The sequence below is a fragment of the Paroedura picta genome, chromosome 8, assembly GCF_049243985.1.
Source record: "Paroedura picta isolate Pp20150507F chromosome 8, Ppicta_v3.0, whole genome shotgun sequence".
Lineage (NCBI taxonomy): Eukaryota > Metazoa > Chordata > Lepidosauria > Squamata > Gekkonidae > Paroedura > Paroedura picta.
Genome location: NC_135376.1, coordinates 43438974 through 43452672, shown reverse-complemented (window position 1 = coordinate 43452672; position 13699 = coordinate 43438974). Strand labels below are relative to the sequence as shown.

Here is a 13699-nt window from a genome sequence, read left to right as displayed (position 1 = left end):
TTTATTGGCCTTCCAGGGCAATCTGCTGGCCTATCTATGAACTAGTATGCTAGACTCAGATGGACGACTAGTGTGGCCCACTAGGGTGTTCTCAACGCCTTTTTGCTCTAGTCCGCCCCTAGAAACGCTGGTCTCTGTTCCAGCTCAGGCGACTCGGGGGTGGGTTCCTGCACTTCGGTCCACGTCCCACAATCCTGGGCACGGCATCTTTCCTGTGTAAACATCCGGAAGAAGTTCCTGACAGTTAGAGCAGTTTCTTAGTGGAACAGGCTTCCTCGGGAGGTGGTGTGTTTTCCATCTTTGGAATTCTTTAAACAGAGGCTGGAGAGCCATCTGTCGGAGAAGCTGATTCTGTGAAAGCTCAAGGGGGTGGCAGGTTACAGTGGATGAGCGATAGGGATGTGAGTGTCCTGCATAGTGCAGGGGGTTGGACTAGATGACCCAGGAGGTCCCTTCCAAGTCTATGATTCTATGATCCAGAGTCCAGCGTACCTGCGAAGGACGCGCTTTCCTGTGCTCCCCAGGGGCGTGCGGCTCTCCCAGGGACCCCAAACACACTAGCCGAGCCCTGCTCTTGCCCGAGTAGGTTGAGCACAAAGCGGTCGCGACCCCGGCTGGCCTGGACGGGGGGTTGCATCTAACGGATTCCCTCTCCTGGGGCTCACCCCCAGCAAGGCCAGAGCTCCGCACAGGCTCCAGCCACACCGACTTTTTAGCGACCGCGGGGGCGCTTGTCGGGGAGCCGGGTGGCTTCCTTCCTTGCGCTCCTGATTGGCCGGCCGCGTCAGGTGGGCGGGCCGGATGGCCGCTCCCCGCCAGGCTGGAGCTGCGCAGTTGAGCCCCGCCACAGCCGGGTCCTTCTCCCCAGGAAGTGGCTTCTCTGTGGCGGCCGGGACCGAGGGGGTGAGGTCGGCCGGCGGGGAGGCTCCGCCCTCTCCCCATATTTGGGGTTGCGGTGGCTGCGGATCGGGCCCGGGGGAGCGAGCGAGCGAGTGAGCGCTCCCCTCCCCGTCCCGTCGGGCCTGCGCCCTTGGAGGAAGGGTGGCGCGGGATCTTCCAGCCGGGGCTCCCGGGACTGTAGGGCGCGCAGAATCCCAGCGGGTGGGGCTCCCGGGAGGCGGAAGGATGGGGAGGATGTCACCTGCTGGATTCCTGCCGCCTCAGGCAACTGCCTGTTAAAGCCGGAGGGATCCTTCCGGGGCTGGGGCTTCCTGTGTCGGGGTCTGCAAGGGGTGACGGTTGGCTCTTTGCACCCTGAACACGCAGGTCAGAGCATCTCCCGTCTGTTGCCGGTTTGATCTGCTTTGGAGAAAGGGGTCGGTCGGGAAATCCAGGAGTGGGATTGCCTGTAGGAATTCCAACTCCGAACAAAGCCTACTTTTCTATCTATATGCCTTATAAGATCACCCCACTTCTCCTGTGACCTGCTGCAGGAAAGAGTTTAGATGAACAGGCAGTGCAGAAGTTCTGTATCTTTGCGATTATTTCAAACGAGTTAGAATGGAACATAAGGATGCGATTACATGTATATGGTCCACATTGTCCACCCCCTATCAGATTGCTTTGCTTGCACACTGAAGTGTGAAGCAAAAGGCCATGGTCTTTCCGTTGTCTTGCAGCACCTGGAGCATAAATGGATCCGTGCTTTGGCACAGTGTGTCTGAAAGACTGAAGTCCCAGAGGGGTAGAAATTGTTGTTGTTAGGTGTGAAGTTGTGTCCGACCCATCGCGACCCCATGGACAATGATCCTCCAGGCCTTCCTGTCTTCTACCATTCCCCGGAGGGTAGAAATTAGACTTAGTCAAAACATGTCCACTTTCCCTTGACTTGCAGACTTGTAGTGATGGAAGCTTCTTTGTAGGGAAATACTAGGATTGCTGAGATAGCGTGGATGCTCTCATTATGGGATGTTGGTATGACTGTTTGGGGTTTGTTTTTTGACACCAAATGATCTTCCCATTTATAGCATGCAGGTGTCAGAGCGTGAAGGCGGGACCACCACAGGGAATGGGCTGGACAGCCCAACAGCATGTGATTCCCAGCCTGTTCCCCCCTCATCTCCCAAGCCCCCTTCGTTGGACCTCTTCAATTTAGTGGTGTCCTACAAGCGGCTTGAGCTGTACCTGGAGCCACTGCAGGATATTGTTGAAGGGGTGTGGTTCCTCCTCAGGTGGGTGTTGGTGAGACCTTCAGAAGGGTGGGTTTGAGGGAATGTTTCTTGTTTAGCCTCGTTCAGGCATTTTTTGCAATAGCCATTTTTGCTTGGGGGAGGAAGAGAGATGACAATCCTTTTGACCTTGTATTCATTTTAAAAGCTCTGTGCTCAAGGGATGTTAAATATTGCTAACTTGGGCACTCTGAATGGTTGGACTTAAGGACAGCCTGCGACTAATTTGGTTGCTTACTAAAAGATTCCTGGTACATGGACATTCAACACAAAATATGGCTAGGGCTTTTGTGTCCATTCTTCTTAAATTTGATGTCCTTTTTGTTTCAGTCCCTCCTTCCTTCTCTTGTAAATTGTTACCCTTCATCCTTTCCATCTCCCATCAGTCTCATCTTCAGGCAGCTGAAATATTTCACTGGGTTCCAACAAAATGCTTAATCTTACCTGTGTTACAGCTGGCAGATGCCTGTCTTTTCCCTTTTCACCTGCCTGGGCCTCAACTTTTTGCTGCTGACCTTGAGTGAAGGTGAGAAGAGTGGGCTGGGATCCTGAGTGATTAATTTTTCTAAAATAAGGCATGTCATGGGCCAGGTGGGCAGTAGAGAGATTTAATCGGGGTAAACTGAGAGCTGGCAAAGGTATAGTATGATTGGCAAGTAGATAGTGGTTTGAGGTGTGCTAATGCAGTGGCTGACTGTTGACTGGTGGGATCACCGAATAACTGCAGTCTCTTTTCTATACCAGCTGCCTGGTATGGGCTGTGTGCCCTCCTGATCTCAGTGCCTGCCATGCTGGGCTACCTACAGGAGACATGCCGTGTCCGTCTGACTGAAGAAGAGCTGGCGCGGCGTAGGTACCACAGTGTGCGGCGCGAGGATGTCAGAAAAGTTCAGCTTTCACGACAAGAAGCGGTGGCTGAAGTGAAGGGCTTGTAAGTGTCAGGGGTGGGTGGGTTAATGCCATTGGGAAATGGGAGTGGGTGGTTTTGAAGTGCATGATAAGAATGCTGCTTCTTGTGTTGTTAAGGATTCTCACATTTTATCTATTAGTTGCAATATTCCTGTTCATCCATTGGGAGGTATTTCAGATACCTGCCATAGAAACTTTGCTATTTACATGCCACTGTCAGGGCTCAGAGGTAGAACTTAGTGAAGGTCCTAGATTCAACTCCACATTACAGATCTTGGGTGGTAGATGCTTCCATGTGACTCTGTAGATGCTTCAGAAAGACCTTGATATGCCTGATCTCCTCGATAGCTGTTTCTAGTCAGAGGTGGCAGTGCTGAGCTTAAGTGGACCAGTAATCTGACTTGGTATAAGGCAGTCTAATGTATGCTTTCTGGGTTTGTGACAGTGGGCTAGAGGAAGGGTTATTAAGTATTTATATTGGGTCCATGTCTGCACTAGCCACTCTCTGTTCATTCCCATTTATTTGAGGAAGGTGGATCAATTTCAATCACCAAGCAAGAAACCTCATCTTAAAATAATTGATTTTAATCAACTTTTCCATCTGTACAGTTATTTTTTTCTGAAGAAAAGTGTGTTTCCATTGCTCCATGGAGCTATTAAACACATTGATTTACAGCTAACTCTAGCCATTACTCCAGATGTGGTACATATATTAGCTTCATTTGAGGAGGGCGCACTATTGGCACATGCATTTGTCTAACCGATTTTTAGATCTTGATGTTTTTCAAGTTTTTAATAACTGACTGCATGGCTTCAGTGAGCATGCGCAAAGAAGGATTTTCAAGGCTGGTTCTGAAAATGCTCAGAACTGTTTTAAGTTGATGGATAGATTACAGTTTGATCAGGACAGAAGCTTCCGTGGGCCTGGTCTACACAAGAGGTTAAAGGAACTGGTATTCTCTTGAGGTGCTGGAATGGATTATTCTACTTCAGAATATGTGGTGGTGGCAAGTACCATTTTTGGAAACTCCTAATTTAAATTCCAGGTATTTAATAATTTATAACCTCTGGCTGTACTAATCTTCATCTGCATGATTTTTAAAACTGCATTCTCTTCATTAAAAACAAACAAACAACAAACCTCTTCCAGCTGCACCTTGAACTGGTCAGTCTGTTCTACCACTTCAGAAGTTTGCAGCCTTATTCTGCTGCGTATGTAGACTACTCATCAGATTAGCTCTGAAGAACTGTGACTAGCCCAAGGTCAACCAACTGACAATTTGTGGAGGAGCGGGGAATCAAACCTGGTTCTCCAGATCAGAGTCCACCACTCTTCACCACTATACCATGTTGTCTTAAATAGGATTAGATGAAAATAGATGAATGAATGTATAGCAAAATAAGGTGGGGTTGGAGCCATCTGACAGTTTGTACTGTGCTGTTAGACTATACTGGTTACTCTCTTGATATATCTGTCCCTGAAAAACTGTAGTCTCCTTGCCACAGCCTCATTATATTCTTGAATGGATCCAAGATGAAAGATAGCTTTTTTATTCCACCACTCTCTTGTTTCCCTGGCGAATTGCCATGCAGTCCTCATCGTAATCCACCTGTTTTTCATTTTTATCTGCCAATAATAAAGTGAAATGGGGCAGACCTGTTTGCCTGGGCTCTAGATAGGCATGCTTTTGGAGGTGTGATCAGAGACAAGGGTTTTTCAGGTAAAGAAGGTCCTGATTTAAGAAGAAGAGTTGGTCCTTATATGCTGCTTTTCTCTACCCAAAGGAGTCTCAAAGCGGCTTACATTTGCCTTCCCTTTCCTCTCCCCACAACAGACACCATGTGAGGTAGGTGACTCTGAGAGAGCCCTAATATTACTGGTTGGTGAGAACAGCTTTATCAGTGCTGTGGCGAGCCCAAGGTCACCCAGCTGGTTGCATGTGGGGGAGAGGGGAATCAAGCCCGGCTTACCAGATTAGAAGTCTGCACTCCTAACCACTTCACCAAACTGGCTCTCAACCAGGTGTTGGGATTATAGATCTTTGGGTCCCTCCCTATCCTTTCGCAACCTGCCCCCCCCCCAAGCTAACATTGCCTAGGGTCATCTATTAGAACAACAACGACCTTGAGCAGCAGAGCTGAGGGTCCACAAGGGAACTAGGTTGTTGACTATGCCGCTTTCAATTGTAACGGGGGTTTTATATGTATTTTATTTTCTTATATATAAACCACCATGAGCTGACTGGGCCAAAAGTGGTGGCCTATAAGTCTAATAATATAATAAAATAAAAATAATATCCTCGGCATGTCTTGTGTTAATTTTTGTAAGAAATCAAAATCTCTTATTGCAATCTAGCACTAACAATAAATTGATGAATACAATGTGCTATTCTTAGTAAGCAGAGGACTTTCAAATCTGTATTTCCTTTTACTCCAGAACCGTGTAGATATCCTTATTTATTCCTTACTGATCAGAAATCCGTACTTACGACTTGCCCTAGGTATCTGAAATAGATTTTCATAGTAGGCGTTTGAATGCAGATGTCCTATGGTGAAGCCTAGTGGTCTGTCCCTTGGACCATGCTGGTTTTCACCCCAGTTACTAACACTATACAGTCTCCTCCTGTGCTCATTTCTGATTGTTTGAAATTGGCTGAGATAGGTGTTTCCTTCAATACTTATCCCAGCCATATTTTGTGTGAATGGGGGCATCTGTTTTCATCTTGGCTCTGCTCACCGAGAGAAACCTTCCTGTGTGCTCATTTGGGATAGTAGGGATAGCCTTTGTCCATGTGTACAGCGAATGGAACTTGTATTGTTGAGATCTCTGTGGGTGGGGGCATGAATGCGTGTAACACTGTGGTCCTTTCTTTTCAGCCTGATTCAGTTGGAAGCCTTCCTGAGCCGGCTGTGTGGTGGCTGTGAGGCAGCCTACCGTGTCCTATACTGGGAGAATCCCTCTCTGTCCTCCCAGTGAGTCTTTCCAGTAGACTGTTTTGTGGAGTTGGGATATTGTTGCCTCGGGTGGTGTTAAATGAGGAGTGGGTGGACTTGGCTGCTGTTCTGATCAGGCTCGGTCACATTGTGGAGGGCCTGGGTTTTCCTTCCGCTCCCAAGGTTCTGTTCTGGTATCCATAAGGAAAGTGAACAGGTTGCATTGCCTGAGGGGAAAGTCTTGGGTAGCAGGTGGGCATATGCAGGCAGTGTTGGTGCTTGGCATAGCAGAATGAGGAGAAATCAAAAAGACCAGATCTCCTCTCTGGATACTGGACTGTTGTTGATTCCTAAGTTTGCTTACTCTTCCCCTTACTTGTTGACAGGTTTTATGGGTTGCTGATGGGTTCAGTTTGTGCCCTCTACCTGCTGCCCTTGTGCTGGGTCTTCTTTCTTCTCAATAATGCCCTTTTTTTGGGCAACATGGCATTTTACCGAGGTAAGATAATGTCCTATCTAGACAGACACTGATCTGTCTCACAGGAGCTATAGGGGAGAACAGACTAGTGTTCAGGTGCCCCAGGTGGGGCTTTTTTTTTTTTGCGGTGTGCATGTGGGATTCAGGGGAATCCTGTTGATCCTGAATCCTGGACCTAACGGGTAGGCTTCAGTTTCCTCTGTGCTGCCCCAAGCCTGCATACTAAACTGTCCAACATTCTTGGGACCCAAACAGGGAATTCATTCCCTGAGCACAGCTCTGGTCTCTTAGTACTGGAACCCTCCTCCACTCAGAGATGTCCCAGTGGCAAAGTGGATCTTGGTAAAAGGGTGATAAACTGATGGATGGGAGGGCCTGAAAGAAGATTACAGCATCACACGCCAGTGTCACGTTTCAGGAATGTTTTTGCTCCAGCAAAACATGCCATCCCATTCAGCAGGGTATTTTTTTTTTTGGGGGGGGGAGGTGTTGCAAGCAATGGTGAATGTATCTGCAGTGTAGCTCCCTCGCCAACATCCTTCTGGAGTGGGACAAGGTTTCCTGTCCTCACCCTGAACTGGCTTTGCAATGTTGCTGGAGCAGCAACGAGAAGGGTGATGGATATTAGCAACCCAGACCTTCCCATGAGGTACATAGAGGGTCATTGTATAAGGGAGCCCTTTACCCCTCCATCTCCAAAGGTTGTGTTTTCTAGGAAGGATTTACTGCAGTAGTGCAAACATGCTAGCTTTCTTCTGTAAAGTGGGACCTCTTCTACTAAGTTGGATGTGATGACTCCGTCTGCCAAGATTTCCTTCAGCAAAGAAAGGATTTATGCCACGGGGGGAAAAACACTCTCCTTTGGAATTTTTTTCTTTCAAAGGAAGTTTTAGTGGAAGAGAGTCATAGGATACAGTCCAGTGAATTACTCCTCAGTGGGATTTCAAGTTGTTTAGTTAGTACTGAGAGACTGAAGCAGCTGTTTAGTTTGCAGTATCGCTGTCCTGAGCTTAGAAGAAATAGTGCTCTGGTAGTGCTGAAAAACTGGACCATCTGCTGGAAGCTTTCTCCTGGCCTCCTATGGCATCCTTCCATCCCTCTTCCTTCCCTCGCTTTCTCCCAAGTGGTACTGGAGCTGAAGTCGGCTGTAGAACAACGCTTGGGCCTCACATCGATTTCTAGTAGTCCGGAGCTTGCAGAGCTGGATGCAGGAGAAGGTGGGTCTGGAGTTCCCCCAGACCAGACACCCACACCCACCAGCACGGAGGTAAGTCCCAGAGGGCGTAGTGAAGTGCCTGCGAATGTCTTTCAACCCCAAGCATTTGGAGAATGGATTTATACTTTGAGGAGGTTTATCTTTTGCAAATGCACTTCACCATGGCCTGCAGAATAGTGCATCAGCTCATTTCTTTGCTGTCAGTTCCACTCGTTGGATCTGTATCTCAGGCTGGGGCACAGAAGGCCAGTTTGCGTATCTTGCTTCTACTGGAGATACTTACTCAACTCTTTTTCTTCCATGCTGATGCCTTATTAGCTGCAAAATAGGATGATGGTGGAAGAGGGAGGAGGATCATTGTAAGAATGGGGCTGTAGATATTGGCAGAAACTCTCCAAAGCTCAGCACGAAGCCTGGCTCTGTGGCTTGGGAGTTTGTCTTTAGGGATGTTTCTTTTTGGGTGGGGGCAGGCTGCCGTCCTTTGTCCAATATTACTGTTTCCTACTATTCAGAGATGGCTAGAACTTTTAATACCCAGCTGGTTACGAGGATGAAGTAGCATTTGGGGTGCATCTGGAACCCAGTGTTAAGAGCTGGAGCCACAGGGAAGTGATTGTTGGTCACAGATTTGAATACGTTTTCTGATTTGATTCCTTTGCTTTGCTAGATCATATATTGTATATTTTCAAGTTCAGCTCTTTTTAATTATCTTCAATAGGAGACTTTGAGTCTCCATACACACTTCTTCAGATTGTCTTCATTGCCTGCTTCTGTTAGGAGGCACCAGTAACCATTATTTTTTGAGTGGAAGCTGCCCTGTCCCATAACAAGGTTCAGGAGGGAAGCGGGAAATCTGCTCTTGAATTCCATGTGACTTTTCATCAGGGCACCTAGAATGGTGGGAGGTCCATCTTGGCATGAACACCCCCATCTCAAAAACTGCTGGGAGTTATGCTCCCTTCGTCTTGTAATATTGGATATTTACTTTCCCTGCAGGATCTGACCCCTGGCAGTGTGGAGGAAGCAGAGGAAGCAGAGCCTGATGATGAATTCAAGGATGCTATTGAGGTCGGTGTCAGAAGGTGTAGGGGAGATGGGGGGGTGGACTTCAAGGGCCTGTGCTGATCTGTGCTGGGAAGCAGGAAAGTCCTGGCATGGGGAAGGGAGAATAATAAAGGTCGAAGCTTGTTCCTGGGGTGAGAGTGGCTTCGGCTGGGCCTTTCTGGTTTCTGTCTCCTGGCCATTGTTTCTTATTTTCTTCTTCTTGCTGCGGGAGCAGGAGACACAGTTGCTGCCAATGGTGAGTACAGAGGCCACATTCCCTCCACAGGTCCCACCTGGGGATGAAGGCAGAATAAAATGTAAATCTAAAAGCTTGCTTCTCTTTCCAGGTCCGTGTGCCTGCTGATGTCTGGCATGTGGTTTGGACTGGAGTCCTTTATGCGTCTTTAGTCCCCTTTCTTCCCCCATACTCTTCCCCTGTGTGAGATTGGCTGAGACTTCCTCCCCGCTCAGAATCTGGACTCCCTCCTGCTTTTCTGATCCTTGTTGCTCCATGTCCTTCCAGCTATGCCTTTGAACAGTGGCTCTGCTGAGTTTCTCCCAGTCTGCCCCAGCTGCCGCAGGGTGTTCTTGGCTGCTGTATGTTGGCTTTTCCCTGACAGGTTCCCCTCTCTGCTTTTGCTCCCATCAAGGAAGAGGATGACGTCTCCCAGCGCTTAATAGAGTACGAGCCGGGCCATTCTGTTAGCACCTTCTTGACAAAGGATGAAGTGATTCGTGTAAAGGTTTCACGACTGGCAGAGCGTCTGCGCAAGCGCTACCCGACAAGTAACCTTGGCACCGGACTGGGAGGTAGGACGGTGGAACCGGCATAGTGAGAACCTCTGGGGAATGCATGTCGTTGGGAATGGAGCAGGATAGTGCTATGGGTGGGTAGAAGTTGTCTTGTGGGTGTTGGGCCTTTGGCCCAATAGCTATCACAACAGCAGTCAGAGCTGGCAAGTGCCTTGAGTGACTCTTGGGTGTCCAAAATCTTGTTCTGCCCAAGAGGATATATGCCTTGTACTTGAAAAATCAGTGCTTCATTCTTCATCACCATACATAAATGTGTAAAATACATACTCTTCACATATGCTGGGATGGTCCGCGACTTTTCTCAGTGAAGAATGATGCTTTCCTCCCCCTCCAAAGTTAGTGGCTCTTCCTTTGGAGGAGCTTAATGGAGGGGCTGGGTCCACTCACTCACTTAGCCATTCTTTGTTCTGTGGAGGTGAGTGGGAATGAAGCACACTGAAGGGGACGAAGGAGGCTGATCCATGGTAATCTTTGCCATCTTCCCTCCACCCAGTTTCTGAGGCTTCCTCTGCCATTGTTTTCCAGCAGGTCCCTAAAACTAAAGGAAGGGGAACATTTGATTTAAAAAAAGCAAACAACCTGTTTGGAAGTGCTGAGGGCAGAATAGGTGGGGCTGTTTGACGTTTATGCCACTGCCACCTTGTGAGGGGTATGCTCAGGTGTGGGCAAAGTCATGTGATACAATGAGAACACAGGGCGAGGGGCAACTGTAGAAAGGCAGCAGCCCTAAGCGGAATGGCTCTCCTAAGTCTTAAATCTCTCTAAATCTCTTAAATCCTCCTCTGCTTAAGTTTGCGCTGCGGGCCCTAGAAATGCCTCCTCCCGGGCTGCTTTTGTCCCTTCTCACTCACCCTCTCTTAGTCAGCACCCGTAGGCAGCCATAAGCCAGGCTGCAGGAATCATGATTGGGGGGGGGGGGGGTATTTCCAAGGGACACTGGCTAGTCAAGAGAAGTGCTAAGGCGGTGTTGGTAGAGAGGGGCTGTAGCCAGGAACGGTGAGGGCCAGGCCAGGGGTGTGACTTAAGAACTGGAGGTCAGCCTGAGCGAGCGTCCCATGGAACCCCTGTTCCTTGCCTTGCAGCAAACTGTGCCAACTGCTCAGCCACTTTCTCTCTGTTGAAGAAGCGGGTAAGTGCCCGGCCCCCGTGGATACCCTCTGCCGGCTCCCTGGTCTTGTGGGTATCACACTGCAGACTGCAGCCTTGTGGTTCACCTTCCTGAGTCCTTGCGGCTCCTGCAGCACTGGAGGAGGGGGGAAGGAGGGGAGGGAATCATAATGAGGATCTGATGGGCTCTTGTTAATACGCTCTCTGGCTCACAGTCCTTTTGTCCTCTTGGCTCTGAAGCTGGCATCAGGGAAGGGAGGTGGAACTGCATTTCCTGGGAGAAGGCACAGCCCTTTCTCCTCCTGCCCTCCAGTATTCAGAATGGTCTCCTGGATCCGTTTCTGCACGGATGGCGAACGGAATGATGTGAAAAGCCAGGCCACCAGGGAGAGGAAAGCCTGATGTAGGGGAAGAAAGGGCGTTGGGTTTCTTCTGGTGTTGTCCCTATAGCTGCTTATCTCTCTTTCCCCCCCCCCCTCTCCAGCGAAATTGCAGTAACTGTGGGAACAGTTTTTGCAGCAGATGTTGCTCCTTCAGAGTTCCCAAGAGCTGTATGGGGGCTACAGGTGGGTGAGATGGCTTTCTGGTGGGCAGCGAGGGTGCAGGGCAGGGGGGCTTCCTCTTGGGGCGTTCTGTTTGGGATGCTTCAGTTCTGACCGCTGCTAGAGGTGGGGAGCGAGCAGGAAATCAAGAGGCTTTTGGCTCTCAAGGTCATGAGCAGTTTTTATCAGTGTGGGGTGTCTATGTGAAAATGCACAGTGCTTGGTGGGCCCTGAATTCTGACCAATGCTTTCTACCACAGCGCCTGATGCCCAGCGGGAAACTGTCTTTGTGTGCGGACACTGTAACCTAATGCTCATCAAGTGAGAAAGCGGTTCCGAGTTCTCTGCTGGATCTGCTCTGCATCTTCGCCTGTACATGCTGATCCTTATGGGACTGAAGCCATGGCTTTGTGCTCTCGCACGGCTCCTCCCTGGAACTGCGATAGGATGGGCTGCCACGCTCGACCTCCTGAGTGCCCCTGTGTGTGCCTCTCCCTTGTGGCTGGCGTGTGAAGAGTTGCGGGGAGGGGTCCTGCAGTCCGGCAGAACTGGACAGGAGGTTCTTTATGTGTTAGATTACTGTAAGCTTCCCCCTTTGCTACTAGCCTGGGAGGAAAAAAAGAGATGGTCCACCTCCCTGAAGCCCTGGTTTCCCCCCCACCATTACTTGCACAGGAGCTCTGCTGTCTCTTTTTTTGCAGGACTCCTTCTGGCTTCTGGATTGCCAAGTATCCAGATAGGTCTGTTTCACTACTGGGCGAGATCCCAGTTGTTCTGAAGCTGAGACTGGTTCTTCCTTTGGATAGCGGCTATAGCTGGCTCTGCTGTGTAAAGAAGCCCCCCTCCCCCATTTGTCCCCATGCAGCTGAGAACATTGTGCAGCTGGATCTGCTTTTTCTCCCTGCATCAAATGGGACAGAATCTCTCCTCCCCTGTTCCCCTGCAGTTGTCTTTGCTCATCCTAGGTAGCACATAGCCAAAGCTGCTCAGTCTGTCCTGAAGGGGAATTAGACAGTCATCCATGCACTGGGAGAGCAGATCTCTGGGATTCTCATTCATTGCAAAACTCAGGTGTGTGAGGTACCTGCTTCAGTAGGAGCTGGGCTCGCAGAAGCAGGGCGTATATGTTGCTGCTTTCTTGTATCTGTTACTAATAAATAATGTTATTAGAGACTGGAGCCAGCACTCCCAGGCCCTGAAACAGCTTTAGATGTGAGGGGGCCTAGGTATGTGTTAGAGTTTGGGAAAAGGGCCTTTGAATGCAGTCAGGAGGGGAGGGGGTGATGAAGCCGGGGTTTGCAGATTAGGGAAAGAGAAGTGGTCAGCTGTGAAGCTACCAAGCCGAGAGAGTAGAAATGCACAGGTTGAACTGAGCTGGGTGAAATGCAGTGCAATAGAGGAGGGAGCGGCAAAGGCATGAATGTTTGTGTGGAGGGCTGCCCTCTCCCAGCTCGCTGTTTCCTGTGCAGAATGTGACAGTGCTGCAGAGCAGCTCAGGGTGGGTGTGGGGGTGCGTTTCTCATCCTCTTTGGGAGAAAGCAGCTATTACATAATAGTGTGCTATGAATGTAAAAATCTGACTGGACATAGATTTAGAAAAGGCCACAAGAAGCACTACTTCACAGTGTTTAACTTCTGATACAAGTTAATTTTTGCTGGCATTAGTGGAAGCTTAAAAAAGGATTAGGAATACCTAGGGAGGGCAACTATGTCTATGGGTTTGATTCTGTGCAGAATTTTGGCTTGGGTGAGAACTCTGTGTCTCATCCTGCTGACTTTATTGGCTTCTACTTTGTAATCTGCCTCGAGGCTCCATGAGAAAAGTCGACCTTAAATAAAATAAGAAAAAGATCTCAGTAGCTACTTGTGCTGAGGCAAGCTTATAGTCTCTTCACTTGCATTTCTGATTGCACAATCACTTTCTGGTCACTGTAATACAGGCAGAGGAAAGTGCCAGGTGTTGCACGAGGTCTTGTGCAAGCAGAATGGCACCATGTCTTTCCTCTTGTGCATTGCTGGATCAAAGCCAAGGTCTGCTGGGGTTGCTTAGTAAATGGGACCACCATTTTCAGAAGGATATCTCTTTGTCTGTCAGGGTGTGGTCAGTAGGTAGAGGCATCTGCTTGGCCATCGCTGGAGACCAGATGCCAGATTACACCAACTCTCTTGCTATCAGAAGATACAAAGGGACTGTATCAATAATCCTCACAGTAGATGCTAACCCTACTAGAATGAAAGACGGAGTTAGGTGTCAGTAGAACTCATAGGATTTAAGAAATTTCAGTTCATCTGTAGCACCTTTGGGAAGGCTCTGTATTCTAAACTCATAAAAGCACAGTACACTTGACTCTTTGATTCTTTGCTTCATTAACTCATTTCGCCACAACTCATCTTACAGGTGCCTGGTTTGAGGTTTGAAAATGCTGGATTGTATGTTCTGCTTTGCAGAAGGAGGACAGCAGAGATGCTGAAGGCTCTCAGTTGGACG

General features: G+C 48.9%; 1 protein-coding gene across 4 annotated transcripts; it reads left to right on the top strand.

Annotated features, from left to right (window-relative positions):
- The first annotated feature begins 791 nt into the window (after nucleotides 1-791).
- Nucleotides 792-13559, top strand: ZFYVE27 (zinc finger FYVE-type containing 27). Of its 4 annotated transcripts, none has more exons than XM_077349428.1 (13): nucleotides 792-903; nucleotides 1968-2171; nucleotides 2624-2694; nucleotides 2913-3099; nucleotides 5955-6050; nucleotides 6398-6510; nucleotides 7614-7756; nucleotides 8702-8773; nucleotides 8985-9005; nucleotides 9400-9559; nucleotides 10645-10691; nucleotides 11154-11235; nucleotides 11472-13559. In XM_077349428.1, the coding sequence occupies exons 2-13, from the start codon at nucleotides 1969-1971 to the stop codon at nucleotides 11534-11536; spliced, it is 1260 nt and encodes a 419-aa protein (XP_077205543.1). In that variant the 5' UTR covers nucleotides 792-903; nucleotide 1968; the 3' UTR covers nucleotides 11537-13559. The 4 variants fall into 4 exon arrangements, with proteins under 4 accessions (XP_077205543.1, XP_077205542.1, XP_077205541.1 ...); XM_077349427.1 differs by having other exon boundaries at nucleotides 825-992; XM_077349426.1 differs by having other exon boundaries at nucleotides 835-1266.
- Nucleotides 13560-13699: the final 140 nt, after the last annotated feature.